Here is a 21627-nt window from a genome sequence, read left to right as displayed (position 1 = left end):
GACTCCGGAGATTCATCGCCCCTTGTGCGAATAAATTCCGGGCCCACCAGCGCAGAAAATCTGTCCCCGGAGAGCGGGGGAGACGAGCCCTGGCAGTCTGACACAACCCCCCGCCTCCCCTCCCCCGTCCTCCACTGACAGACGCGGGACGTCACAGTGGGCCTGGTCCCCCAGCAGCTGTTGGTCAGGTCACAAAGGCTCACCTTTGTGACAGTCTGGGCTGCCTTCCCCTCGACGCGTCCCGCTTCAAAGCAGCAGAGACGAAGGAAGCGGAGACAAGCGCAGTTCGCTAGCAGCCCGAGATGGAATTGCGAACTTCTATTATCAATCATGAAAACTTGGATAAAGGTGAGTGAGTGTTCGGGAGGAGTTTGTCACTTCTGTTTGCTCCTTGGACACTAGATGGCGCTCGCTCCGCACCGTCCGGAGTGTCTGCCACACTCCCGGGGGTCAGGCACAGAGTGAAACTCCCTCTACACCGTCCCATCACTCACTCCCGGGGTCAGACACAGAGTGAAGCTCCCTCTACACCGTCTCATCACACACTCCCGGGGTCAGACACAGAGTGAAACACCCTCTACACCGTCCCATCACACACTCCCGGGGTCAGACACAGAGTGAAGCTCCCTCTACACCGTCTCATCACACACTCCCGGGGTCAGACACAGAGTGAAGCTCCCTCTACACCGTCCCATCACACACTCCCGGGGTCAGACACAGAGTGAAGCTCCCTCTACACCGTCCCATCACACACCCCCGGGGTCAGACACAGAGTGAAGATCCCTCCACACCGTCCCATCACACACTCCCGGGGTCAGATACAGAGTGAAGCTCCATCTACACCGTCCCATCACACACACCTGGGGTCAGACACAGACTGAAGCTCCCTTTATACACAATCCCATTACACACTCTCAGGAAAGGACACTAGATGGCGATCTCTCTACACTGTCCCATCACACACTCCCAGGGCCGGACACTAGATGGCGATCTCTCTACACTGTCCCATCACACACTCCCAGGGTCGGACACTAGATGGCGCTCTCTTACACTATCCCATCACACACTCCTGGGATAAGATTCAGGGTAAAACTCCTTCTGACCTGTCCAGTGAGAAATGCAGAGCGAAAGTTCCACTCTTTGCCCTGTGTCCTGCACCTTGGGTGTAGCTACCTCCTCAGCCTCCCGACCGATCCGGAGTTCATCCATTTCCAGCTCCAACTCCTTGACACGGACTGTTAGAAGCTGCAGCTGGATGAACCTCTTGCAGCTGTAGATATCAGGGACACTGGAGGTCTCCCTGCCTTCCCACATCCCCCAAGCATTCCGCTATCCCGTCTGGCATCTCCACTGCACTAAATGTGTAATAAGAAAGAAAAAAACTGCTCTTCTCGCCAAAGCCTCAACTCCCCACTCACACAATGGCCACTCTGTTTAATCCTAACTTCTTCTTATTGGACTTTGCCGACTGGCTAATTATGCGTAGATCAATGTCGGCTGTGCAAAGTATGTGGCCAGCCCATGGACTGTTTAGAAATCTGGTGGCGGAGGGGAAGAAGCTGTACCTAAAATGTTGAGACTCCTGCGCCTCCTCCCTGATGGTAGCAATGAGAAGAGGGCATGTCCTGGGTGGTGGGGGTCCTTAACGATGGAGAAATCGCCACTTGAAGATGTCCTCGATGGTGGGGGGGGGGCATGAACAGGGTGAATTTACAGCTCTCTGCAGCTTTTTCTGACCCTGTTCTCTAAGGGAGGTGGGTCCAAACCAGACAGGATACTCTCCGTGGAACATCTGCAGAAACTTACAAGGAGTCTTTGGAGTCACTCCGAATCTCCTCATACTCCTAATGAAGCAGGGGCTGTGCTGTGTCTTCTCAAAGTAGATATACCTCATCATATACGTACACCCCCGAGATCCATTTTCCTGCGGGCATACTCAGCAAATCTATAGAATAGTAACTGTAAACAGGATCAATGAAAGATCAACCAGAGTGCAGAAGACAACTAACTGTGCAAATGCAAATATAAAGAAATTGCAATAAATAACGAGAACATGAGATAAAGAGTCCGTAAAGTGAGATCATTGGTTGAGGGAACATCTCAATGGATGGGCAAGTGAGTGTAGTTACCCTCTTTTGTTCAGGAGCCTGATGGTTGAGGGGTAGTAACTGTTCCTGAACCTGGTGGTGCGAGTCCTGAGGCTCTTGTACCTTCTACCTGATGGCAGCAGCGAGAAGAGAGCACGGCCTGGGTTGTGGGGATCTCTGTTGATGGACGCTGCTTTCCTATGACAGCGTTTCACGTAGATGTGCTCAATGGTAACCGGTGATGTACTGGGCCGAACCCACCGCCCTTTTGTAGGATTTTCTGTTCAAAGGCGCTGGTGTTCCCATACCAGGTTGTGATGCAGCCAGTCAGGCCCCGGGGTCCTTACACCCCGCTGATAATGACATCTTCGTGTTTCCTCCCAGAGAAAACTCTTCTCCACCCCGTCGCCACGACGTCGCAGAAGCACAAGAACTTTGTGCTGGAACCGATGAAGGAGAAGTCCGTCAGGGAGCTGGCTGGAATCGGACTGGTCCTCGGGGGCCGCCTGGAGGAGAAGGGCTTCTGCAAGGTGAGAGGGGTGGAGACGGGAGGGGGGGGGTGGCGGTGGTTGGGGAATGGCTCCTCCCTCTGATCCAAGGGGCCGGGATTGGCAAGGACGACATTAGAATCAGAAGCAGGTTAATATCACCGGCACATGTTGTGAAATTTGTTGTCTTTGTGGCAGCAGCACAATAGAAGAAAATAATAATATAGAAAATAATTGTGAATTACAGTAAGTACATGTAAATTCAATAGTTAAATTAAATAAGTAGAATTTTTTTTAAAAAGTGAAGTAGTGTTCATGTGTTCAATGTATATTGAGAAACCGGATGGCAGAGGGGAAGAAGCTGTTCCTGAATCGTTGAGTGTGTGCTTTCCGGCTTCTGTACCTCCTCCCTGATGGTGACAATGAGAACAAGGCATGTCCTGGGTGGTGGGGGTCCTTAATAAGGTACCGCTCCTTGAAGATGTCCCGGATACCATGGAGGCTGGTACCCATGATGGAGCTGACTGAGTTTACAACTCTCTGTAGCTTCTTCCAATCCTGTGCAGTAGCCCCCACCGCACCCCCATACCAAATGGTCAGAATGCTCTCCACGGTACATCTGTAGAAATTGGCGAGTGTTTTAGGTGACAAAGCAAATCTCCTCAAACTCCTAATGAAATATAGCTGCTGTCGTGCCTTCCTTGTAGTTGCATCGATATGTTGGGACCAGGTTAGATCCTCAGAGATGTTGAACCCCAGGAACTTGAAGCTGCTCACTCTCTCCACCTCTGATCCCTCTGTGAGGATTGGTACGTGTCCCCGCATCTTACCCTTCCTGAAGTCCACAATCAGCTCTTTGGTCTTACTGAAGTTGAGTGCCAGGTTGTTGCTGGGGCACCGCTCCACCAGCTGGTACATCCCGCTCCTGTACGCCCTCTCGTCTCCCATCTGAGAAACCCTAAAATCCTTCACAAAAACCAAACCTTGTTGTGGGGGCTGAGCAATAATGAGTTAAATTAGAGAACTGATTTATTATTGTGATGAACTAAATAATGAGGTGTGATGTTGACGTTCCACAAGACGTGGACGGGACCTAATTTGGAGTATTGTGTGTAGTTCCGGTCACCGACCGACAGCAAAGATGTCAATGAGATTGAAAGGGCGCAGAGAAATTTTACAAGGATGTTGCCGGGACGTGAGACCTGAGCTACCGGGAAAGGTGGATCTTATTTCCTGGGACACAGGATGAGGGGAGATTCGATCGAGGTATCCAGAGGGTGTAACGCTTTGTAACATTAAACTAATTCACAGGAAGACACGGGTGTCCGGTAACGGGGGTCTAACTTTTGTGTTGACTTCAAGCGAGGCGCGCACGTACCACGTGGTAGCGTGATGACGTACGCAATCCGCCTGTTTATACATATTACCCGTAATAAATTATTTAAACGAACAAGAATGCTTACTCAAACAGCATATATCCAAGACCACTCAAATGTTACCGAAACGTTCACACAATGGTCAATGCAAGCAGGCGCTTCCGACTGGGGTCAGGTCAGACAAGAACTTACAGCTCGTGGTTTGAGGGTGCCGGGTGAGATATTTAAGGGGGAACCTGAGGGGAAAATGCTTCGCTCAGAGGGCGGGGGCGCGCTGCCAGGGCAAGTGGGGAATGTAACCTTTTTACTTAAGGAGAAGTTCGGATAGGTCGATGGATGGGAGGGGGATGGAGGGCTATGGCCCGGGTTGCAGGTCAAGGGGCCGGGGCAGAAGATCGGCTGGGCAGGGCCCATTTCAGAGCTAGAGTTCTCTACGGCTCCATTTCTGCGGCACAGTGAAAGGCTTTATTTTACCTGCCGACCATGCTGATGATCGCGTAACAGCAGTACATCGAGCTACAGGGAGGGAAAATCACCACAAAGTGTTACAGTTACAGAGACTGCCGTCCAGCCATATCACCATCTGACATTGGGGAGGGGGGGGGGGCTACTGCACAGGATCGAAACAAGCTGCAGAGAGTTGTAAACTCAGTCAGTTCCATCATGGACACCAGCCTCCGTCGTATCCAGGACATCTTCAAGGAGCGATGCCTCAGAAAGGCGGCGTCCGTCATTAAGGACCCCCACCACCCAGGACATGCCCTCTTCTCATTGTTGAGTCAGTGGTGAGGAAGGCAAATGCAATGTTAGAATTCATTTCAAGAGGTCGAGAATACAAGAGCAGGGATGTGAAACTGGGGCTTTATAAGGCACTGGTGAGGCCTCACCTGGAGTATTGTGAACAGTTTTGGGCCCCTCATCCTAGAAAAGATGTGCTGGCATTGGAGAGGGCCCAGAGGAGGTTCACAAGGATGATTCCAGGAATGAAAGGGTTATTATACAAGGAACATTTGGAAGCTCTGGGTCTGTACTCGCTGGAATTCAGAAGGATGAGGGGGGATCTCATTGAAACCTTTCAAATGTTGAAAGGCCTAGACAGAGTAAATGTGGAAAGGATGTTTCCCATGGTGGGGGAGTCTAGGACAAGAGGGCACAACCTCAGGATAGAGGGGCGTCCATTTAAAACAGAGATGGGGAGAAATTTCTTTCACCAGGGGGAGGTGAATTTGTGGAATTTCTTGCCACAGGCAGCTGTGGAGGCCAGGTTATTGGGTGTATTTAAGGCAGAGCTTGATAGGTTCTTGATTGGACACGGCATCAAAGGTTACGGGGAGAAGGCCGGGAACTGGGGCTGAGGAGGGGAAAGAAGGATCAGCCATGATTGAATGTTGGAGCAGACTCGATGGGCCAAATGGCCTAATTCTGCTCCTGTGTTTTATGGGCTGATGTTACCATCAGGGAGGAGGTACAGGAGCCTGAAGGCACACACCCAGGATTCAGGAACAGGTTATTCCCCTCTGCCATCCGATTTCTGAATGGACATTGAACCCATGAACACTACCTCACTACTTTTTTATTTCCTATTTTTTGCTCTGTTTATTTAACACACACACACACACACACACACACACACACACATATATACGTACTTACTCTATGATCATGTCTTGCATTGTGCTGCTGCCGCAAATTTAACAAATTTCACAACATATGCCGGTGATATTAAACCGATTCCGAAAGCGCTGTGTTGGCAGTCAATCAGGGAGCCATCCCACGCGGAGGTAGATCGTAAGGACGAGAATCAGTTTTGTCGCAGTCGGGGACCATGTCATTTAACAGCAGGACGGAAGCTGTCCTTGCCCCTGCTGGGACGCGCTCTGATGCTTTTGTAGTTGCAGGAGTGTATAGGGCGAGGAGAGGCAGAGACACAGTGGAGGGTCAGTGACCCTTCCCTAGGGCAGAAATGGCTAATATGAGAGGGAATAATTTTAAGGTGACTGGAGGCAAGTATATGGGGCGGGAGGGAAGTTGATTTTTCTTACGCAGAGTGGTGGGAGCACGGTGCACGCTTGTAAGAGACTTTGAAGCGCCATGGATGACAGAGAAATGGAGGGAAGGCTTAGATTCATCCTAGAGTAGGTTAAAATGTTTGTAGAACATCATGGCCTCTGAGAGGACTACAACTGTGTCGTAAGGTTTGGAGGCTTGCCTGCTTCAGTGAACCAGAGAGCTACGTTGGCCGGACTCTTTGGCTCTTGACCCATGCCAGGTCAAAGGGGAGAGGTCAGACTGAGAGAGGTCCGCCGGTCCTCCAGGTTCGGGGCCAACAACGCTGACTGGTCAGACGAAACTGTTACGGACACAGCAGTGAAGAATCATTCTCCATCTGAGTGCGACAGTATTCCCGAGCCTCCACCCGGGACTGACTGGAGTGAAAACCGAGGGGAAGCCACTGACACGATGAAGGAAGCCCTGAACGTTGCCAGAGTCGGAGGACTTTCATCGCTGCCCGAAACGCCGGCGGCGTGGCGGGCAGGAAAGGGCTAACATCGTGACCTGAACAGCCCGTACTATGCTACCCTGTTCTGCCTAGGGGGAGCAGGGAGAATGTCCCGAGGTGGGCTCTTTGATTATTCCGGCTGCTTTACCGAGGCAGCGAGAACCGTAGACAGAGTCCGTGGAGGGTGGGGGGGGGGTGAAGGGTGGCGATGTGCCCAACTCTCTGTGGTGTCTCGGTCTCGGGTCGGGCAGCTGCCAGGCCAAGCCACGATCCATACGGATAGGATGCTTTCAGTAAAAACCAGTCGAAGGGAACACGCCGAACTTCACTGGTCTGAAAGAGAGCTACTCACAAGCCCTAGGGTCTGATAGTGTGCTGACGATCGGTGGTCTTACGGTCCGTGGACACTGGACCACAGCTGGTGAGCAAATTCTAAGCTGCCCCAATTATGTAGGTGGTGGTGGGGGGGGGAGTGGGGGTAGAGTTGAGGGGGAAAATGGGATAAATGTAGTAAATGACAATAGACAATAGGTGCAGGAGTAGGCCATTCGGCCCTTCGAGCCAGCACCACCATTCACTGTGATCATGGCTGATCATCCACAATCAGTACCCTTTTCCTGCCTTCTCCCCATCTCCCTTCACTCCGTTATCTTTAAGAGCTCTATCTAACTCTTTCTGGAAAGAATCCAGAGAATTGGCCTCCACTGCCTTCTGAGGCAGAGCGTTCCACAGATCCACAACCCTCTGTGTGAAAAAGTTTTTCCTCAACTCCGTTCTAAATGGTCTACCCCTTATTCTTAAACTGTGGCCTCTGGTTCTGGACTCCCCCAACATCGGGAACATGTTTCCTGCCTCTGGTCCAATTCCCTAATAATCTTCTATGTTTCAATCAGATCCCCTCTCATCCTTCTAAATTCCAGTGTACACAACCATACGATTTAGGAGCAGAATTAGGCCCATCGAGTCTGCCTGCCATTGAATGATGGCCGATTCATTTTCCATCTCAACCCCGTTCTCCTGGAAACGAGCTGAAGTTTGTGGATAGATGTTGCTTGACCTGCTGAGTTCCTGAGTTTTTGTGTGTGCGTGCGCGCGTGTTTAACGCCTTTTCCTGTTCTCCGCTCCCTCCCGATGCAGGCCAAGGACGTGCTGGGCCAATTCTTGCTGCTGAAGCAGGACAAGGCCGTCTTCAAGACCTGGATGAGACAGGTATGCTACGCGGGCAACAGACAGTCGGAGGACTGCTACCGTTGCCTGAAGGAGTGGTGCGACGCGTTCCTCTGAAGGCAGCGGCCCGGAGACAAAACCTTCCCGAAAACCCTCCCACTAATCCTTAATCGCTCTTTATGGATCATAGTGACCCGAAATCACCGGGGTCTTTCAGATTTTACGCTGTAAAAAGCTGATTTATTAATAAATGCATGAATGAATGAGAGGCCATTTGTGTCAGTAGCTCAGAATGGCCCTAATATGGACATTTTGGTGTAAAAATTGTGTGTTTTGATTTGGTGAATGTGGCACATCTAACCCTTTATACATTCAGTGTCCGATTTATCAGATACACCAGTACATCTGCTCGCTAACTCACCCGGCGCCAACTCAATGCCCAAAAGCACGCAGGCACGGTCCAGAGGTTCTGTCATCGCTCAGGCTGCACACTAGAGTCGGGGAGAAAGATGATCTAAGAGACTTTAAAAAAAATTTTATTTATTGAGATACAGGAACGAGTCGGCCCTTTGAGCCAAGTCACAGACTGGGTGGTTTGAGGATCTCAGAAACGGCTGATCTCCTGGGATTTTCACAGAGTTTGGACAATGGTGTGATAATTTAAAAAAAAAATCCAGCGAGTGGCAGTTCAGTGGGCAAAATCGCCTTGTTTAATGGGAGAGGAGAACGGCCAGCCTGGTTCAAGCTGACGGGAAGGCGGCAGTAACTCAAATAACCACCCGTTACACCGGTGGTGTGCGGAACAACATCTCTGAGCGCACAGCACCTTCGAAGATTGAAGTGAATGTTTTCAATTCGAACAGTGGCTACAGCGACAGAAGACCACAAACGTACACCCAGTGGCTATATTAGGAGCAGGAGGTATCGATAAAAGTGCCCACTGACCGTACAAGGTGTCAGATATTCTATTATGCTTGAAATTAAAAGAATTCTTGACTGACCGCCGAGCTCACCACAGTCCGTGGTGGCCAGTGCTGGGCCGACCTCATTCACCGAGTTACCCCGTTAACTTTGCAAACACGGGCAGACTCAGAATGCAAAAGCTTTATTGTGCAAGATTAAAAAACATGTACATTTGCAGCTTAATTATACAATTATGGTAATAACTGGTCAGCCCGTGAGTTGAAACGCAAATACTGCTGAGCATAGAACGGATAAAGGTCGAGCAGAGGCTGTGGGGCGATCTGGCCCTCGGTTACGTAGGCGCCCGGGGCTGTGGTAAAGTGCTGATCAGTATTATTGCTTTCGCAGAGCTGTGTGCGCCCCAGGGTCCTACAGTCCGGTCATGGTAACACCTCGTGGCATTCAGCACTGTTCACCTCCATGTGCCCGATCCACGGGCGGTACCAGACTTTATATCTACAGGTCGTTCTCTGCGGGGAGAAACAAGAGGCCAGTATTAAAATTCAGCTCCCCGCTGGTACCCCGGCAGATACATGAATCCCCACCATGTTCCAGTCTGCAACGGGGACGGGACCCCCCCCCCCACTCGCCTCCCCCACCTCTCGTCCGAGACCACCAGCGCACTGATCACTCACCTTGGCATATTGAGGGTCCTGGTGAAAGGGGCAGTTCTCTGAACGAGGTTCAACCTTCCTGCAGACGGTGGTTCTCAGCGCCAGGGAGAGGTGGTACATTAACCCCGACACCACCTGCAAGAGTCAGAAGCGCAGCGACTGACAAACTACTTTCACTGGGCCTCGGGGAATTCCCCCACACTGGCGCTCTGCTCCCCACCTCCTGCAAACTTCCCCTCCCTCGCCCCTACTCGACTCTCCACTCCTCAGCACTTCCCCTTCCTTCCCATCCCTTCCTCACCTCACACTCCACAAGCCCCCTCTCCGTATTCTCTCCCTCTCCTCCCCCACTTCCCCTCCCCACCCTAACCCCGCTCCCCTCTCGACCCCCTCCTCCCCTGCCCACATTATCACCTCCTCTCCCCACCCTACCCTACTCTCCTCACCCTCCCCATCCTAAAGTCCATCGCCATCCCCTTTGTTCAATGATGCGATACGAATCATCTGGAGCTCAGTATCAATAAGACAGTCCCCCACCAGAGCTCTGTATTCATCCACCCTCACATCCTTCCCTCCCCTTCCCCCTCCCTCCCCACCCACCCCGCCCCATCCCTCCCCACCGCCCCCTCACCTCCCCACCCCTTCCCACGCCCTCCCCACCCACCTATCCCTTCCCCCTCCCTCCCTACCCACCCTTCCCACTCCCTCCCCTCCCCACCCACCCTTCCTGCTCCCTCCCCACCCTTCCCCCTCCCCACCCACCCTTCCCGCTCCCTCCCCACCCTTCCCTCTCCCCTCCCCACCCACCCCTTCTCCCTCACCTCCCCACCCACCCCATCTGCCTCCCTCCCTACCCAGCCTTCCCCATCCCTCCCCACCCACCCCGCCCCCTCCCTCCCCACAGCCCCCTCGCCTCCCCACCCACCCCTTCTCCCTCCCCACCTACCCCTTCCGCCTCCCTCCCTACCCAGCCTTCCCCCTCACTCCCCTCCCCACCCACCCTTCCCGCTCCCTCTCCACCCTTCCCCCCTCCCCACCCACCCCTTCCCCCTCGCCTCCCCACCCACCCCTTCAGACTCCCTCCCTACCCAGCCTTCCCCATCCCTCCCCACCCCCCCTCCCTCCCCACCGCCCCCTCGCCTCCCCTCCCCACCCTTCCCCCTCCCCTCCCCACCCACCCCTTCCGCCTCCCTCCCTACCCAGCCTTCCCCATCTCGCCCCACCCACCCGCCCCCTCGCCTCCCCTCCCCACTTCCCCCTCACCTCCCCACCCACCCCTTTTCCCTCTCCTCCCCACCTACCCCTTCCGCCTCCCTCCCTACCCAGCTTTCCCCCTCCCTCCCCACCCACCCTTCCCGCTCCCTCCCCACCTACCCCTTCTCCCTCCCCTCCCCACCTACCCCTTCCGCCTCCCTCCCTACCCAGCCTTCCCCCTCACTCCCCTCCCCACCCACCCTTCCCGCTCCCTCTCCACCCTTCCCCCTCCCCACCCACCCCTTCCCCCTCGCCTCCCCACCCACCCCTTCCGCCTCCCTCCCTACCCAGCCTTCCCCATCCCTCCCCTCCGCCCCCTCCCTCCCCACCGCCCCCTTGCCTCCCCTCCCCACCCTTCCCCCTCCCCTCCCCACCCACCCCTTCCGCCTCCCTCCCTACCCAGCCTTCCCCATCCCTCCCCACCCACCCGCCCCCTCGCCTCCCCTCCCCACTTCCCCCTCGCCTCCCCACCCACCCCTTTTCCCTCCCCTCCCCACCTACCCCTTCCGCCTCCCTCCCTACCCAGCCTTCCCCCTCCCTCCCTTCCCCACCCACCCTTCCAGCTCCCTCCCCACCTACCCCTTCTTCCTCCCCTCCCCACCTACCCCTTCCGCCTCCCTCCCTACCCAGCCTTCCCCCTCACTCCGCTCCCCACCCACCCTTCCCGCTCCCTCTCCACCCTTCCCCCTCGCCTCCCCACCCACCCTTCCCCCTTGCCTCCCCACCCACCCCTTCCGCCTCCCTCCCTACCCAGCCTTCCCCATCCCTCCCCACCGCCCCCTCCCTCCCCACCGCCCCCTCGCCTCCCCTCCCCACCCCTTCCCCCTCGCCTCCCCACCCACCCCTTTTCCCTCCCCTCCCCACCTACCCCTTCCGCCTCCCTCCCTACCCAGCCTTCCCCATCCCTCCCTACCCTCCCCCTCCCCCTATTTCCCTCCCCATCACCTGTTTTTGGGCAGATATCACATTCGACACCGCGGTGTGAAGCTCGTTGTTGGACCTGCGGTTGAAGTCCTCCTCCACCACCCCGATTGCGTTCAGAACCCCGGGGTCATCTGTAGCCACGGGGCTGAGGCCGCCCGGCATGGAGGTCGCCCCCACCTTCGCCGCCGCCAACATCAACACCAAAACCACCACCAGAATCGGACCCATCTTACTACGCAGTAAAGAAAATAACAGGCGTTGGCGTCATTTCCTCCGCCCTTCGCTCGTCACTTCCGCCCCGCACTGGCCACGCCATCTTTCTGCGGGGCTTCCGCCCCCAAATTCGCAATCTCCCTACGTCTTGGTCTTTTTGTGACATTGCAAACACGAGAAAGGAGTAGATGCTGGAAATCCAAAGCAACGCGCACAGAAACACAAAATGCTGGAGGAACTCAACATCTATGGAAAAGAAACGAGAAAACCTGCATGAGAACGGGAAACGGTACATTCTCCATGATGAATACACTTTATAAGGCCGTGAGATATGAAGGCAGAATTAGGCCATTTGGCCCGTCGAATCTCCTCCGCCATTTCATCATTTTCCCTCCCAGCCCCCGATCTCCTGCCTTCTTCCCGTGTCACTTTATGCCCTGACCAATCAAGATTCTGTCAATCTGTCTTAAACGTAAAGGCTTGCTTGTGGCAACCAATTCCACAGATTCACCACACTCTGGCTGAAGAAATTACTCCTCTCCCTCCTAAAAGGACGACCTTCTTTTCGGAGGCCGAGTCCTCTGGTCTCACACACTCCCGCCATGTTTGAAATTACAGCACTGACTGAGACTGGTCGCTCCTATCGAGATGCTGGGTCTAACCACGATCGCTGGGCTCACTATAGTCCGTGGCGGTCAGTACTGTGTTAACCTCATGCAGTCAGTTACCCTGTTAACATTGCAAACACAGGCAGACTAAGAATGCAAAAACTTTATTGCGCAAGTATAAAAATATACATTTGCAGATTAATTACAGTATACAATTATGGTAATAACTGGTCAGCCCGCGAGTTGGAGCCCAAATACTACTGAGCACAGAACGTACAGCGGTCTGGCACAGGAGCGGGTTATTTGGCCCCTCGATGTCTATGACGAGCCATCTTTCAAGGGTTCCAACTCAAAGATGGCGTGTGAAAGAGAGAGAGAGAGATAGTAGCCTGGGGAATGTATATTACTGAGCGAGTGTATACACACTCGCGTTTGTCTGTATGCGTTGTGGAGATTGCATTACGAGGCGCCCCGGGCCGTGGTAAAGTGCTGTATTCGTATCCATTTGACCTGGTGATCAGAATTATTGCTTTAGCTGAGCGGTGCGCGCCACGCTGTGTGCCGCCGGGGTCCTACAGACCGGTCACTTGGCCGTCCTGGAGCAAGAAGATTCAGTCACCTGCGTGGGCCCGACCCACAGTTGCTGCAGGACTTGAAATTTACAGGTCATTGTCTCCGGGGAAAAGCAGAGGCCAGTATTAAAAGAGTTTCCCGCCGGTACCCCAGCAGATTCATGAATCCCCACCAGGTTCCAGTGTCCCTGGGGACAGGACCCCCGCCCCTCACTCCCGAGACCACCAGTGCACTGATCGCTCACCTTGGCATATTGAGGATCCTCGTGGAAGGGACAGTCCTGGGAAAGAGAACTCTTCCTGCAGACGGTGGTTCTCAGCTCCAGGGTGAGATAGTACAGGAACCCCGCCACCACCTGCAAGAGCACATTACAGTCAGAAAGGCCTCAAAACATCTCTACAGGGTGTCTGTGTGTATCGAGCCAGGAGTGGTCACCCATCTGCACACACCCACCACCTTTACTCTGCTGGTCATAAGAAATAGGAGCAGGAGTCGGCCATCCGGCCCGTCGAGCCCGCTCCGCCACTCAATAAGATCATGACTGATCTGACCTTGGACTCATCTCCACCCACCTGCCTTTTCCCAATAACCCTTAATTCCCCTACTATGCAAAAATCTATCCAACCTTGTCTTAAATATATTTACTGAGGCAGCCTCCACTGCTTCATTGGGCAGAGAATTCCACAGATTCACCACTCTCTGGGAAAAGCAGTTCCTCCTCATCTCTGTCTTAATAGAACATAGAACATAGAATATAACAGCACAGTACAGGCCCTTCGGCCCACAATATTGTGCCGACCCTCAAACCCTGCCTCCTATATAAGCCCCCACCTTAGATTCCTCCATATACCTGTCCAGTAGTCTCTTAAACTTCACGAGTGTATCTGCCTCCACCACTGACTCAGGCAGTGCATTCCACGCACCAACCACTCTCTGAGTAAAAAACCTTCCTCTAATATCCCCCTTGAACTTCCCACCCCTTACCTTAAAGCCATGTCCTCTTGTATTGAGCAGTGGTGCCCTGGGGAAGAGGCGCTGGCTATCCACTCTATCTATTCCTCTTATTATCTTGTACACCTCTATCATGTCTCCTCTCATCCTCCTTCTCTCCAAAGAGTAAAGCCCTAGCTCCCTTAATCTCTGATCATAATGCATACTTTCAAAACCAGGCAGCATCCTGGTAAATCTCTTCTGTACCCTTTCCAATGCTTCCACATCCTTCCTATAGTGAGGTGACCAGAACTGGACACAGTACTCCAAGTGTGGCCTAACCAGAGTTTTATAGAGCTGCATCATTACATCGCGACTCTTAAACTCTATCCCTCGACTTATGAAAGCTAACACCCCATAAGCTTTCTTAACTACCCTATCCTCCTGTCAGGCAACTTTCAGGGATCTGTGGACATGTACCCCGAGATCCCTCTGCTGCTCCACACTACCAAGTATCCTGCCATTTACTTTGTACTCTGCCTTGGAGTTTGTCCTTCCAAAGTGTACCACCTCACACTTCTCCGGGTTGAACTCCATCTGCCACTTCTCAGCCCACTTCTGCATCCTATCAATGTCTCTCTGCAATCTTTGACAATCCTCTACACTATCTACAACACCACCAACCTTTGTGTCGTCTGCAAACTTGCCAACCCACCCTTCTATCCCAAATCCAGGTCGTTAATAAAAATCACGAAAAGTGGAGGTCCCAGAACAGATCCTTGTGGGACACCACTAGTCACAAACCTCCAATCTGAATGGACTCCCTCCACCACGACCCTCTGCCTTCTGCAGGCAAGCCAATTCTGAATCCACCTGGCCAAACCTCCCTGGATCCCATGCCTTCTGACTTTCTGAATAAGCCTACCGTGTGGAACCTTGTCAAATGCCTTACTAAAATCCATGTAGATCACATCAACTGCACTACCCTCATCTATATGCCTGGTCACCTCCTCAAAGAACTCTATCAGGCTTGTTAGACACGATCTGCCGTTTGCAAAGCCATGCTGACTGTCCCTGATCAGACCATGATTCTGTAAATGCCCAGAGATCCTATCTCTAAGAATCTTTTCCAACAGCTTTCCCACCACAGATGTAAGGCTCACTGGTCTATAATTACTCGGACTATCCCTACTACCTTTTTTGAACAAGGGAACAACATTCGCCTCCCTCCAATCCTCCGGTACCATTCCCGTGGACAACGAGGACATAAAGATCCTAGCCAGAGGCTCAGCAATCTATTCTCTCGCCTCGTGGAGCAGCCTGGGGAATATTCCGTCAGGCCCCGGGGACTTATCCGTCCTAATGTATTTTAACAACTCCAACACCTCCTCTCCCTTAATATCAACATGCTCCAGAACATCAACCTCACTCATATTGTCCTCACCATCATCAAGTTCCCACTCATTGGTGAATACCGAAGAAAAGTATTCATTGAGGACCTCGCTCACTTCCACAGCCTCCAGGCACATCTTCCCACCTTTATCTCTAATCGGTCCTACCTTCACTCCTGTCATCCTTTTTTTCTTCACATAATTGAAGAATGCCTTGAGGTTTTCCTTTACCCTACTCGCCAAGGCCTTCTCATGCCCCCTTCTTGCTCTTCTCAGCCCCTTCTTAAGCTCCTTTCTTGCTTCCCTATATTCCTCAATAGACCCATCTGATCCTTGCTTCCTAAACCTCATGTATGCTGCCTTCTTCCACCTGACTAGATTTTCCACCTCACTTGTCACCCATGGTTCCTTCACGCTACCACTCTTTATCTTCCTCACCGGGACAAATTTATCCCTTACATCTCGCAAGAGATCTCTAAACATCGACCTCATGTCCATAGTACATTTCCCTGCAAAAACATCATCCCAATTCACACTAGCAAGTTCCAGCCTTATAGCATCGTAATTTGCCTTTCCCCAATTAAATCTACTGCCCTGAATCTTGAGGCTATGTCCCCTAGTTCTAGTCTCACCTACCAGTGCAAAGAACGTTCCTGGCTCTATCTCTTTCATAATTGTATTTTTCTCTAAGATTTCTTCTCATTTTTCTGATTTCCAGCAAGTACAGTCCCAGGCATTTCAATCTCTGCTTATAGTCTCACACCCTCCTCTCTAGTCTCAACATGGTGAACCTCCAAAGCCAGTATATCCTTCCTGAAGCAAGCAGACCAGAACTGCACGCAGTACTCCAGGTGCAGCCTCACCAGTACCCAGTACAGTTGCAGCATAACCTCCCTGCTCTTGAATTCAATCCCTCCAGCAATAAAGGCTAACATCATTTGCTTGATAGCCTGCTGTACATGCAAACCAACCTTTCGTGATTCATGCGCAAGCACTCCCGAGTCCCTCTGTACAGCAGAATGCTGCAATCTTTTACCATTTAAATAATAATCTGCTCGTCCTTTTTTCCTTCCAAACTGGATGACCTCGTATTTACCAACATTGTACTCCATCTGACAGACATTTGCCCACTGACTTAACCTATACATATCTCTGTGCAGATTCTCCGTATCCTCCCTCGCCCTCTCCCCCACACCCTTCTCCCCACTCTCCCCTCCTCTTGCCCCTCCCTTACACCTCCACCCGATCTTCCCCCGCTCCCACCCCTCCTCCCACTCTCCCTCCCTCTACGTCTCCCCCTCTCCCTCAATATCTTCCTCCTCCCTCACCTCCCCTCCTTCCGTCTCCTCCTCCCCTTTTATCCCATCTCAGCTCCCCATCCTCACCTCCCCTCCCCCTCTTCCCACCCTTCCCCTTCCCACTCTCCTCCCCACTTCCCCTCCTCTGCCCACCCAGTCTATTCCCCACTTACCCCCCTCCCTGCCCCTCTCCATTGCCTCTTTCACTCCTCGCTACTCCCCACTTCCCACCCCTCCTCCCTGCCTTCCCCTCTCCTCCCTCCCTCTCCCCCCCACCGCCCTCCTCCCGCCCCTCCCCCTCCTATTTCCCTCCCCATCACCTCTGTTTCGGCCGATGTCACATTCGACACCATGGAGTAAAACTCGTCGTTGGATCTGCGATTGAAATACTCCTCCGCTGCCCGCATCGCGTTCACCACCCCGGGGTCATCTGTGGGCACGGGGCTGAGGCCGCCCGGCATGGAGGTCGCCCCCACATCCGCCGCCCCCAACATCAACACCAACACCACCAGAACCGCACCGATCTTCCTCCGCAGTAAAGCAAATAACAGGTGTTGGCGTCTCTTCCTCCGCTTTTCACTCGTTACTTCCGCCCCGCTCTGGCCACGCCATCTTTCTGCGGGGCTGCCGCCCCCAAATCCGCCAACCCCCCACTTCTTTTTGTGACATTGCAAACACGAGAAAGGAGCAGATGCTGGAAATCCAAAGCAACGCGTACACAAACACAAAATTATGAAGGAACTCAGCAGGCCAGGCAGCATCTATGTGGGAAAAGAAAGTACAATCGACGTTTCGGGCCGAGACCCTTCGGCTGGACGATGGAAAAGAGAGGTTTTGGGCCAAGATCTTTTCTTCAGGACTGAGAGGAAAGGGGAAAGACGTCTGGACAAGCAGCTGGAGGGAGGGGAAGGACGCTAGCTGGAAGGTGATAGGTGAAGCCGGGTGAGTGGGAGAGAGGAAGGAACCAGAGGGGAGAGGAGAGTGGACCATAGGGGAAAGGGAAGGAGGAGGGGACCCTGATGGAGGTAATAAGAAGTGAAAGGTCAGAGTTGGGAACAGGAAGAAGGGGGTGGGGAACGTTTTTATACCACAAGGAGAAAATTAATATTCATGACATTGTGGTGAAGGCTTCCCAGACGGAATATAAGGTGTTGTTTCTCCACCCTGAGGGTAACCACATTTTGGCCTTGCACCGACACGCCAGAACGGAAACGGGAATGGAAATCGGAATTAAAAGTTTCGCTTGTGGCAGACGGGGGTGGTGGTGGTGCAGGTGCTGGAAGTGGCCCCTTAATTTCCTACGGCGTTGACTGTTCGTCAACTGAACCAGGCCAGTAAACTGCCACATAACTCGAAATTAGTCGAATCTTGCACTTTTTCGCCTCTGCACGAACAAAAATGTAACAGGCCAACAACTTAAAACATGAATTCTACTCTTTTCTGTGAACCAATACTCATTCAAACCGCTCCTCCACTTCAAATCACCACAATCGGGAATCTCCCATTGTTCAGAAGATAGATCCTTCTTCTCCCAGCCCCTGGCATGCAATTTCTTCCTTGCGATGATGACTCTTCGAGGTTATCGCTATGATGCATTTGAAGCCTCTGCTTTCTTTTCATTCCATTCAAGTTCAAATGTTGCTTTCAGTGTCAGCGTCATCTGACTGTCCTATAACACCTTCCCACTGGATCTAGTCCGACAGCTAAACAGCTTCTACTGTTTCCTTCGATTCTGGTTCAAACCAGGTCACTTAGACAGTGGATTGAGGTAACGAGACGACTTCTGGAAACCTGCCATTGTACTCAACGCACAACTTATCTGAGAATGTTCTCAGGTTTAGCAGAAACCCATTCTCACAACGTTCAATTGTTCTGATTCGATTACCCCTGAGGAAGAATCAGTTCTCGAACAGTTCACAAGATGGAGGCTACAGGGCACCCTCACAAAATGTCGGACTCCATTCCGTCAAGCACATGGCAAGAACAAAGGCAATTGGTTTGTCTGTTTCCACTAAATCTGACCAATTCGTGTTTGACACTTTCTTTCAGATTTTCACTCCCCCACGGCCGACAGTAGGTCTCAGCGATGGAGAGGTGGCTGCGTCAGGAGCACTGAACACATTCGACGACTCCAGCAGATTCGCAGGTGAAGTGCTGCCTCACCTGGAAGGACAGTTTGGGGTGATCAGTGGAGGTGACTGGGCAGGGTAGGCCACTTGCAGGGGTAAGTGCCTGGAAGGAGATTAGTGGGGAGGGATGAATAGACAAGGGAATTATGGAGGGAACGATCCCTGTGGAAGGTGGAGTGTTCGTGGGGGGTCAGTGGAAGTTGTGGCGGATGGTGTGTTTGGTGCGGAGGTTAATGGAGGGGCAGGCAAGAAAAAAAGGGACTCCAACACTATTAAGGCAGCGGGAAGATGGTGTGAGCTTGTATGATCGGGAAATGGAGGAGATGCGGGTGAGGGCAGCATCAATAGAGGGGGGGGGGAGCGGTTCTTTAAAGAAGGAGGACATCTCTGATGTCCTGGAATGGAAAGCCTCGTCCTGAAGATGAAGAGATTGAGAAAAGCAAATAGCATTTTTCCAGGAGATGGGGTGGGAAGAATTATGGTCAAGATAACCATGGGAATCAGGTTTATAAAAGATATCAGTTGACTGGTTGTATACGGAGACAGAGAGAACAAGAAAGGAGAGGTGGGTGTTAGAGACGAACCAAGTGAATGTAAGGGCAGGGTGGAAGTTAGAGCCAAGGTTGATAAAATTGACGAGCTCAGCGTGGGTGGATGAAACGGCGCCGATGCTGTCGTCAGTGCCGCGAGGGAGGAGTTGGGGGTTAGAACCGGGGAAGCCTTCGAGCGTAGGCCGTTCTGTGCAGCCGACATGAACGAGTAGGCATAGGTAGGGCCCGTGCCGGCGCCCTTCGCTAGCCGTCAGGTTCGGAGAGAGAGAGAGGGGTGAGGACCGTGTCCGCCAGGCGGAGGAGGGTGGTGCGGGAGTGGGATTGGGTGGTTCTTCTGTCAAGGAAGAAGCGGAAAAGCTTTGAAGCCTTCCTGATTGCGGGTGGGTGGGGAGGTGGTGGGGAGGCGGGAGGAAGAGAGACTGAACTTATAAGGTGAAGATGAGGTGGTCAGGGCCAGGGAATGGAAGGTTACGGAGAAGAGAGAGGGCATGAGAACTGTAAAATAATACTAAGAGACCAGTGGGGGAAGACCCGAGAGCTTGAACGGGATTAAGAACAAAAATGGTCCTTTGATGTACATTCTCTCATATAGACTTCGATCCCAGACTATTAAGAACTTTAAAAAGAAGTAAGGAAACTTTAAGATCAATTGCAAAACATCCAGGAAGCCATTGCAGAGTAGGTCGGGCAGGAATGATGTTCTCTCTCAAAGTCTAGCGCTGGTGTTCTGAATGATTTTGTGTACGAAACGCCCACCTGTCCACCGCTGCTCGTTTCAGAGAATAGTGCGGAAAAACACAAAAACAGTAACAAAACATCCAGTAAGTGGCTGTTCTGTGGGCAAAAACACCTTGCTCATGAGTGGTTGGAGTGCCAGGGCGTATTCTGGAGTTGGGGTATATGGCAAATATTAATTTCACCAGCGATCAATCTGCAGACCTGAACGTGGATTGTAGATTGAATTGAAAGTGCAGTCCTGAACAATAACTCTACCTGAGCTGTGCGCTGGAGTCGATTGCAGACCGGACAACGCTGCCGAACACACATTGTGGGTGGCTGGAGTGTGGGCACGAAGCGGGAGGTGATTGAAAACTACACGTAATCTAATGGAGGCACTGTAGATACATTGCAACTATAGAATGGTCCTGCTCTTGCCTTTGATCTCTAGCATACAAAAATGTCACAGAGTATTGGGTCGGGAGGCCTCTTCCTCCGAGAGCTTCTCATTTTGTTGGATAAAACTGTTCTGTATCCACCAGCTTCATTCAGTGTCTCACTGGCAACTTTGTTCTGGTTACCAGAGGGGAATGGCCAGACTGGTTCAAGCTGACAGGAAGGCGACAGTAACTCAAATAACCACCCGTTGCAACAGTGGTATGCGGAAGAGCATCTCTGAACACACAACATGTCGAACTTTGAAGTGGACGGGCTACAGCAGGAGATCATGAACTGCAGTCAGTGGCCACTCTTTTAGATACAGGAGGCACCAGATGTAGTGGCCATTGAGTGTACAAGACATTCGATAAGCTACAGTCAAAGCTAAAGTGAAATGACACAGGCAGATTCAGAATGCAAAAGCTTTATTGCGGGAGAATAAAATATATATATATATACATACACACACAGCTCTTGGCTCCATCCCTCCTGCTCCTGTCTTCTTCTGTCATTTTGGATCTCCCCCTCCCCTCCCATTTTCAAATCTCTTACTAGCTTCTCCTACAGTTAGTCCTGACAAAGGGTCTCGGCCAGAAACGTCGACTGTACCTCTTCCTAGAGATGCTGCCTGGCCTGCTGCGTTCACCAGCAACTTTGATGTGTGTTGCTTGAATTTCCAGCATCTGCAGGATTCTTCGTGTTTGCATATATATATACACACACACATACATTTACGGCTTAATTATACAATTATGATAATAACTGGTGAGCCGTTGAGTTGAAACACAGATAGTACCGAACGTAGAACGTACAGCGGTCGAGCACAGAAGCGGGTTACTTGGCCCCTCGATGTCCATGACGAGCGATTATACAGGAGTTCCAACTCAAACTTGGTGTGTGTGAGAAAGAGGAAGAGAGATAGTGGCCCGGGGAATGCATGTTAGTGAGAGAGTGTACGTATACACACACACACACACACAGGTAAATTGCCGTGTTAGTATCCGTTTGACCTGGGGACAGGAGTGTTGCTTCAGCAGAGCTGTGTGCACCGCAGGGGTCCTACAGTCCGGTCACTTTGCCACCCTGATGCGCTGCTCATCAATCATCTGCACGCTCCCGAGACACGGGCGGTCCCAGACTTGAAATCTACAGATGATTCTCTGCGGAGAGAGAGAGAGAGAATGAAAAAATTGGAGCCAGTAGAGATTCCCCACCGGTACCCCGGCAGATTAATGAAATCTCCCTGTCTCTCGCTGACCAGGCATATAGAGGATTCCTGTGGAAGGGACAGTCCGGGATATCAAGCGCAGTCTTCTTGCAGGTGGGGATCCTCAGGTCCCGGGACACACGGTAAATTATCCGCTCCACACCCTGGAAGAGCACCCTACCGTCAGAGGGGCGTGGAA

The 21627-nt window shown here is 52.3% G+C and overlaps 3 protein-coding genes and 1 long non-coding RNA gene across 5 annotated transcripts; 2 read left to right on the top strand and 2 right to left on the bottom strand.

The window, feature by feature from the left end:
- Window positions 1-302: 302 nt before the first annotated feature.
- On the top strand, window positions 303-8555 carry LOC134339778 (barrier-to-autointegration factor A-like). 2 transcript variants are annotated; one of them, XM_063036548.1, is made up of 3 exons: window positions 303-348; window positions 2472-2617; window positions 7589-8555. In XM_063036548.1, the coding sequence occupies exons 1-3, from the start codon at window positions 303-305 to the stop codon at window positions 7733-7735; spliced, it is 339 nt and encodes a 112-aa protein (XP_062892618.1). In that variant the 3' UTR covers window positions 7736-8555. The 2 variants fall into 2 exon arrangements, 1 of the variants encoding a protein (XP_062892618.1); XR_010016446.1 differs by lacking the exons at window positions 303-348; window positions 2472-2617 and adding an exon at window positions 4007-4126 and having other exon boundaries at window positions 7589-7723.
- Window positions 8556-8707: 152 nt separating this feature from the next.
- LOC134339776 (cystatin-like) lies at window positions 8708-11633 on the bottom strand. Its single transcript, XM_063036546.1, has 3 exons — window positions 11395-11633; window positions 9217-9330; window positions 8708-9051 (listed from the first exon to the last, which is right to left on the bottom strand). The coding sequence occupies exons 1-3, from the start codon at window positions 11599-11601 to the stop codon at window positions 8962-8964; spliced, it is 411 nt and encodes a 136-aa protein (XP_062892616.1). The 5' UTR covers window positions 11602-11633; the 3' UTR covers window positions 8708-8961.
- A 36-nt stretch (window positions 11634-11669) lies between these two features.
- Window positions 11670-20653, top strand: LOC134339779 (uncharacterized). The gene is made up of 3 exons (XR_010016447.1): window positions 11670-11875; window positions 18436-18532; window positions 20368-20653. It is a non-coding gene; the product is annotated as an uncharacterized LOC134339779 (long non-coding RNA).
- Window positions 11697-16909, bottom strand: LOC134339777 (cystatin-2-like). The gene is made up of 3 exons (XM_063036547.1): window positions 16707-16909; window positions 13012-13122; window positions 11697-11832 (listed from the first exon to the last, which is right to left on the bottom strand). The coding sequence occupies exons 1-3, from the start codon at window positions 16878-16880 to the stop codon at window positions 11728-11730; spliced, it is 390 nt and encodes a 129-aa protein (XP_062892617.1). The 5' UTR covers window positions 16881-16909; the 3' UTR covers window positions 11697-11727.
- Window positions 20654-21627: the final 974 nt, after the last annotated feature.

Source organism: Mobula hypostoma, chromosome 30 (assembly GCF_963921235.1).
Source record: "Mobula hypostoma chromosome 30, sMobHyp1.1, whole genome shotgun sequence".
NCBI classification, from domain to species: domain Eukaryota; kingdom Metazoa; phylum Chordata; class Chondrichthyes; order Myliobatiformes; family Myliobatidae; genus Mobula; species Mobula hypostoma.
Note: the sequence above shows the minus strand (reverse complement) of the source record. Positions and strands in the feature narration are given on the sequence as shown.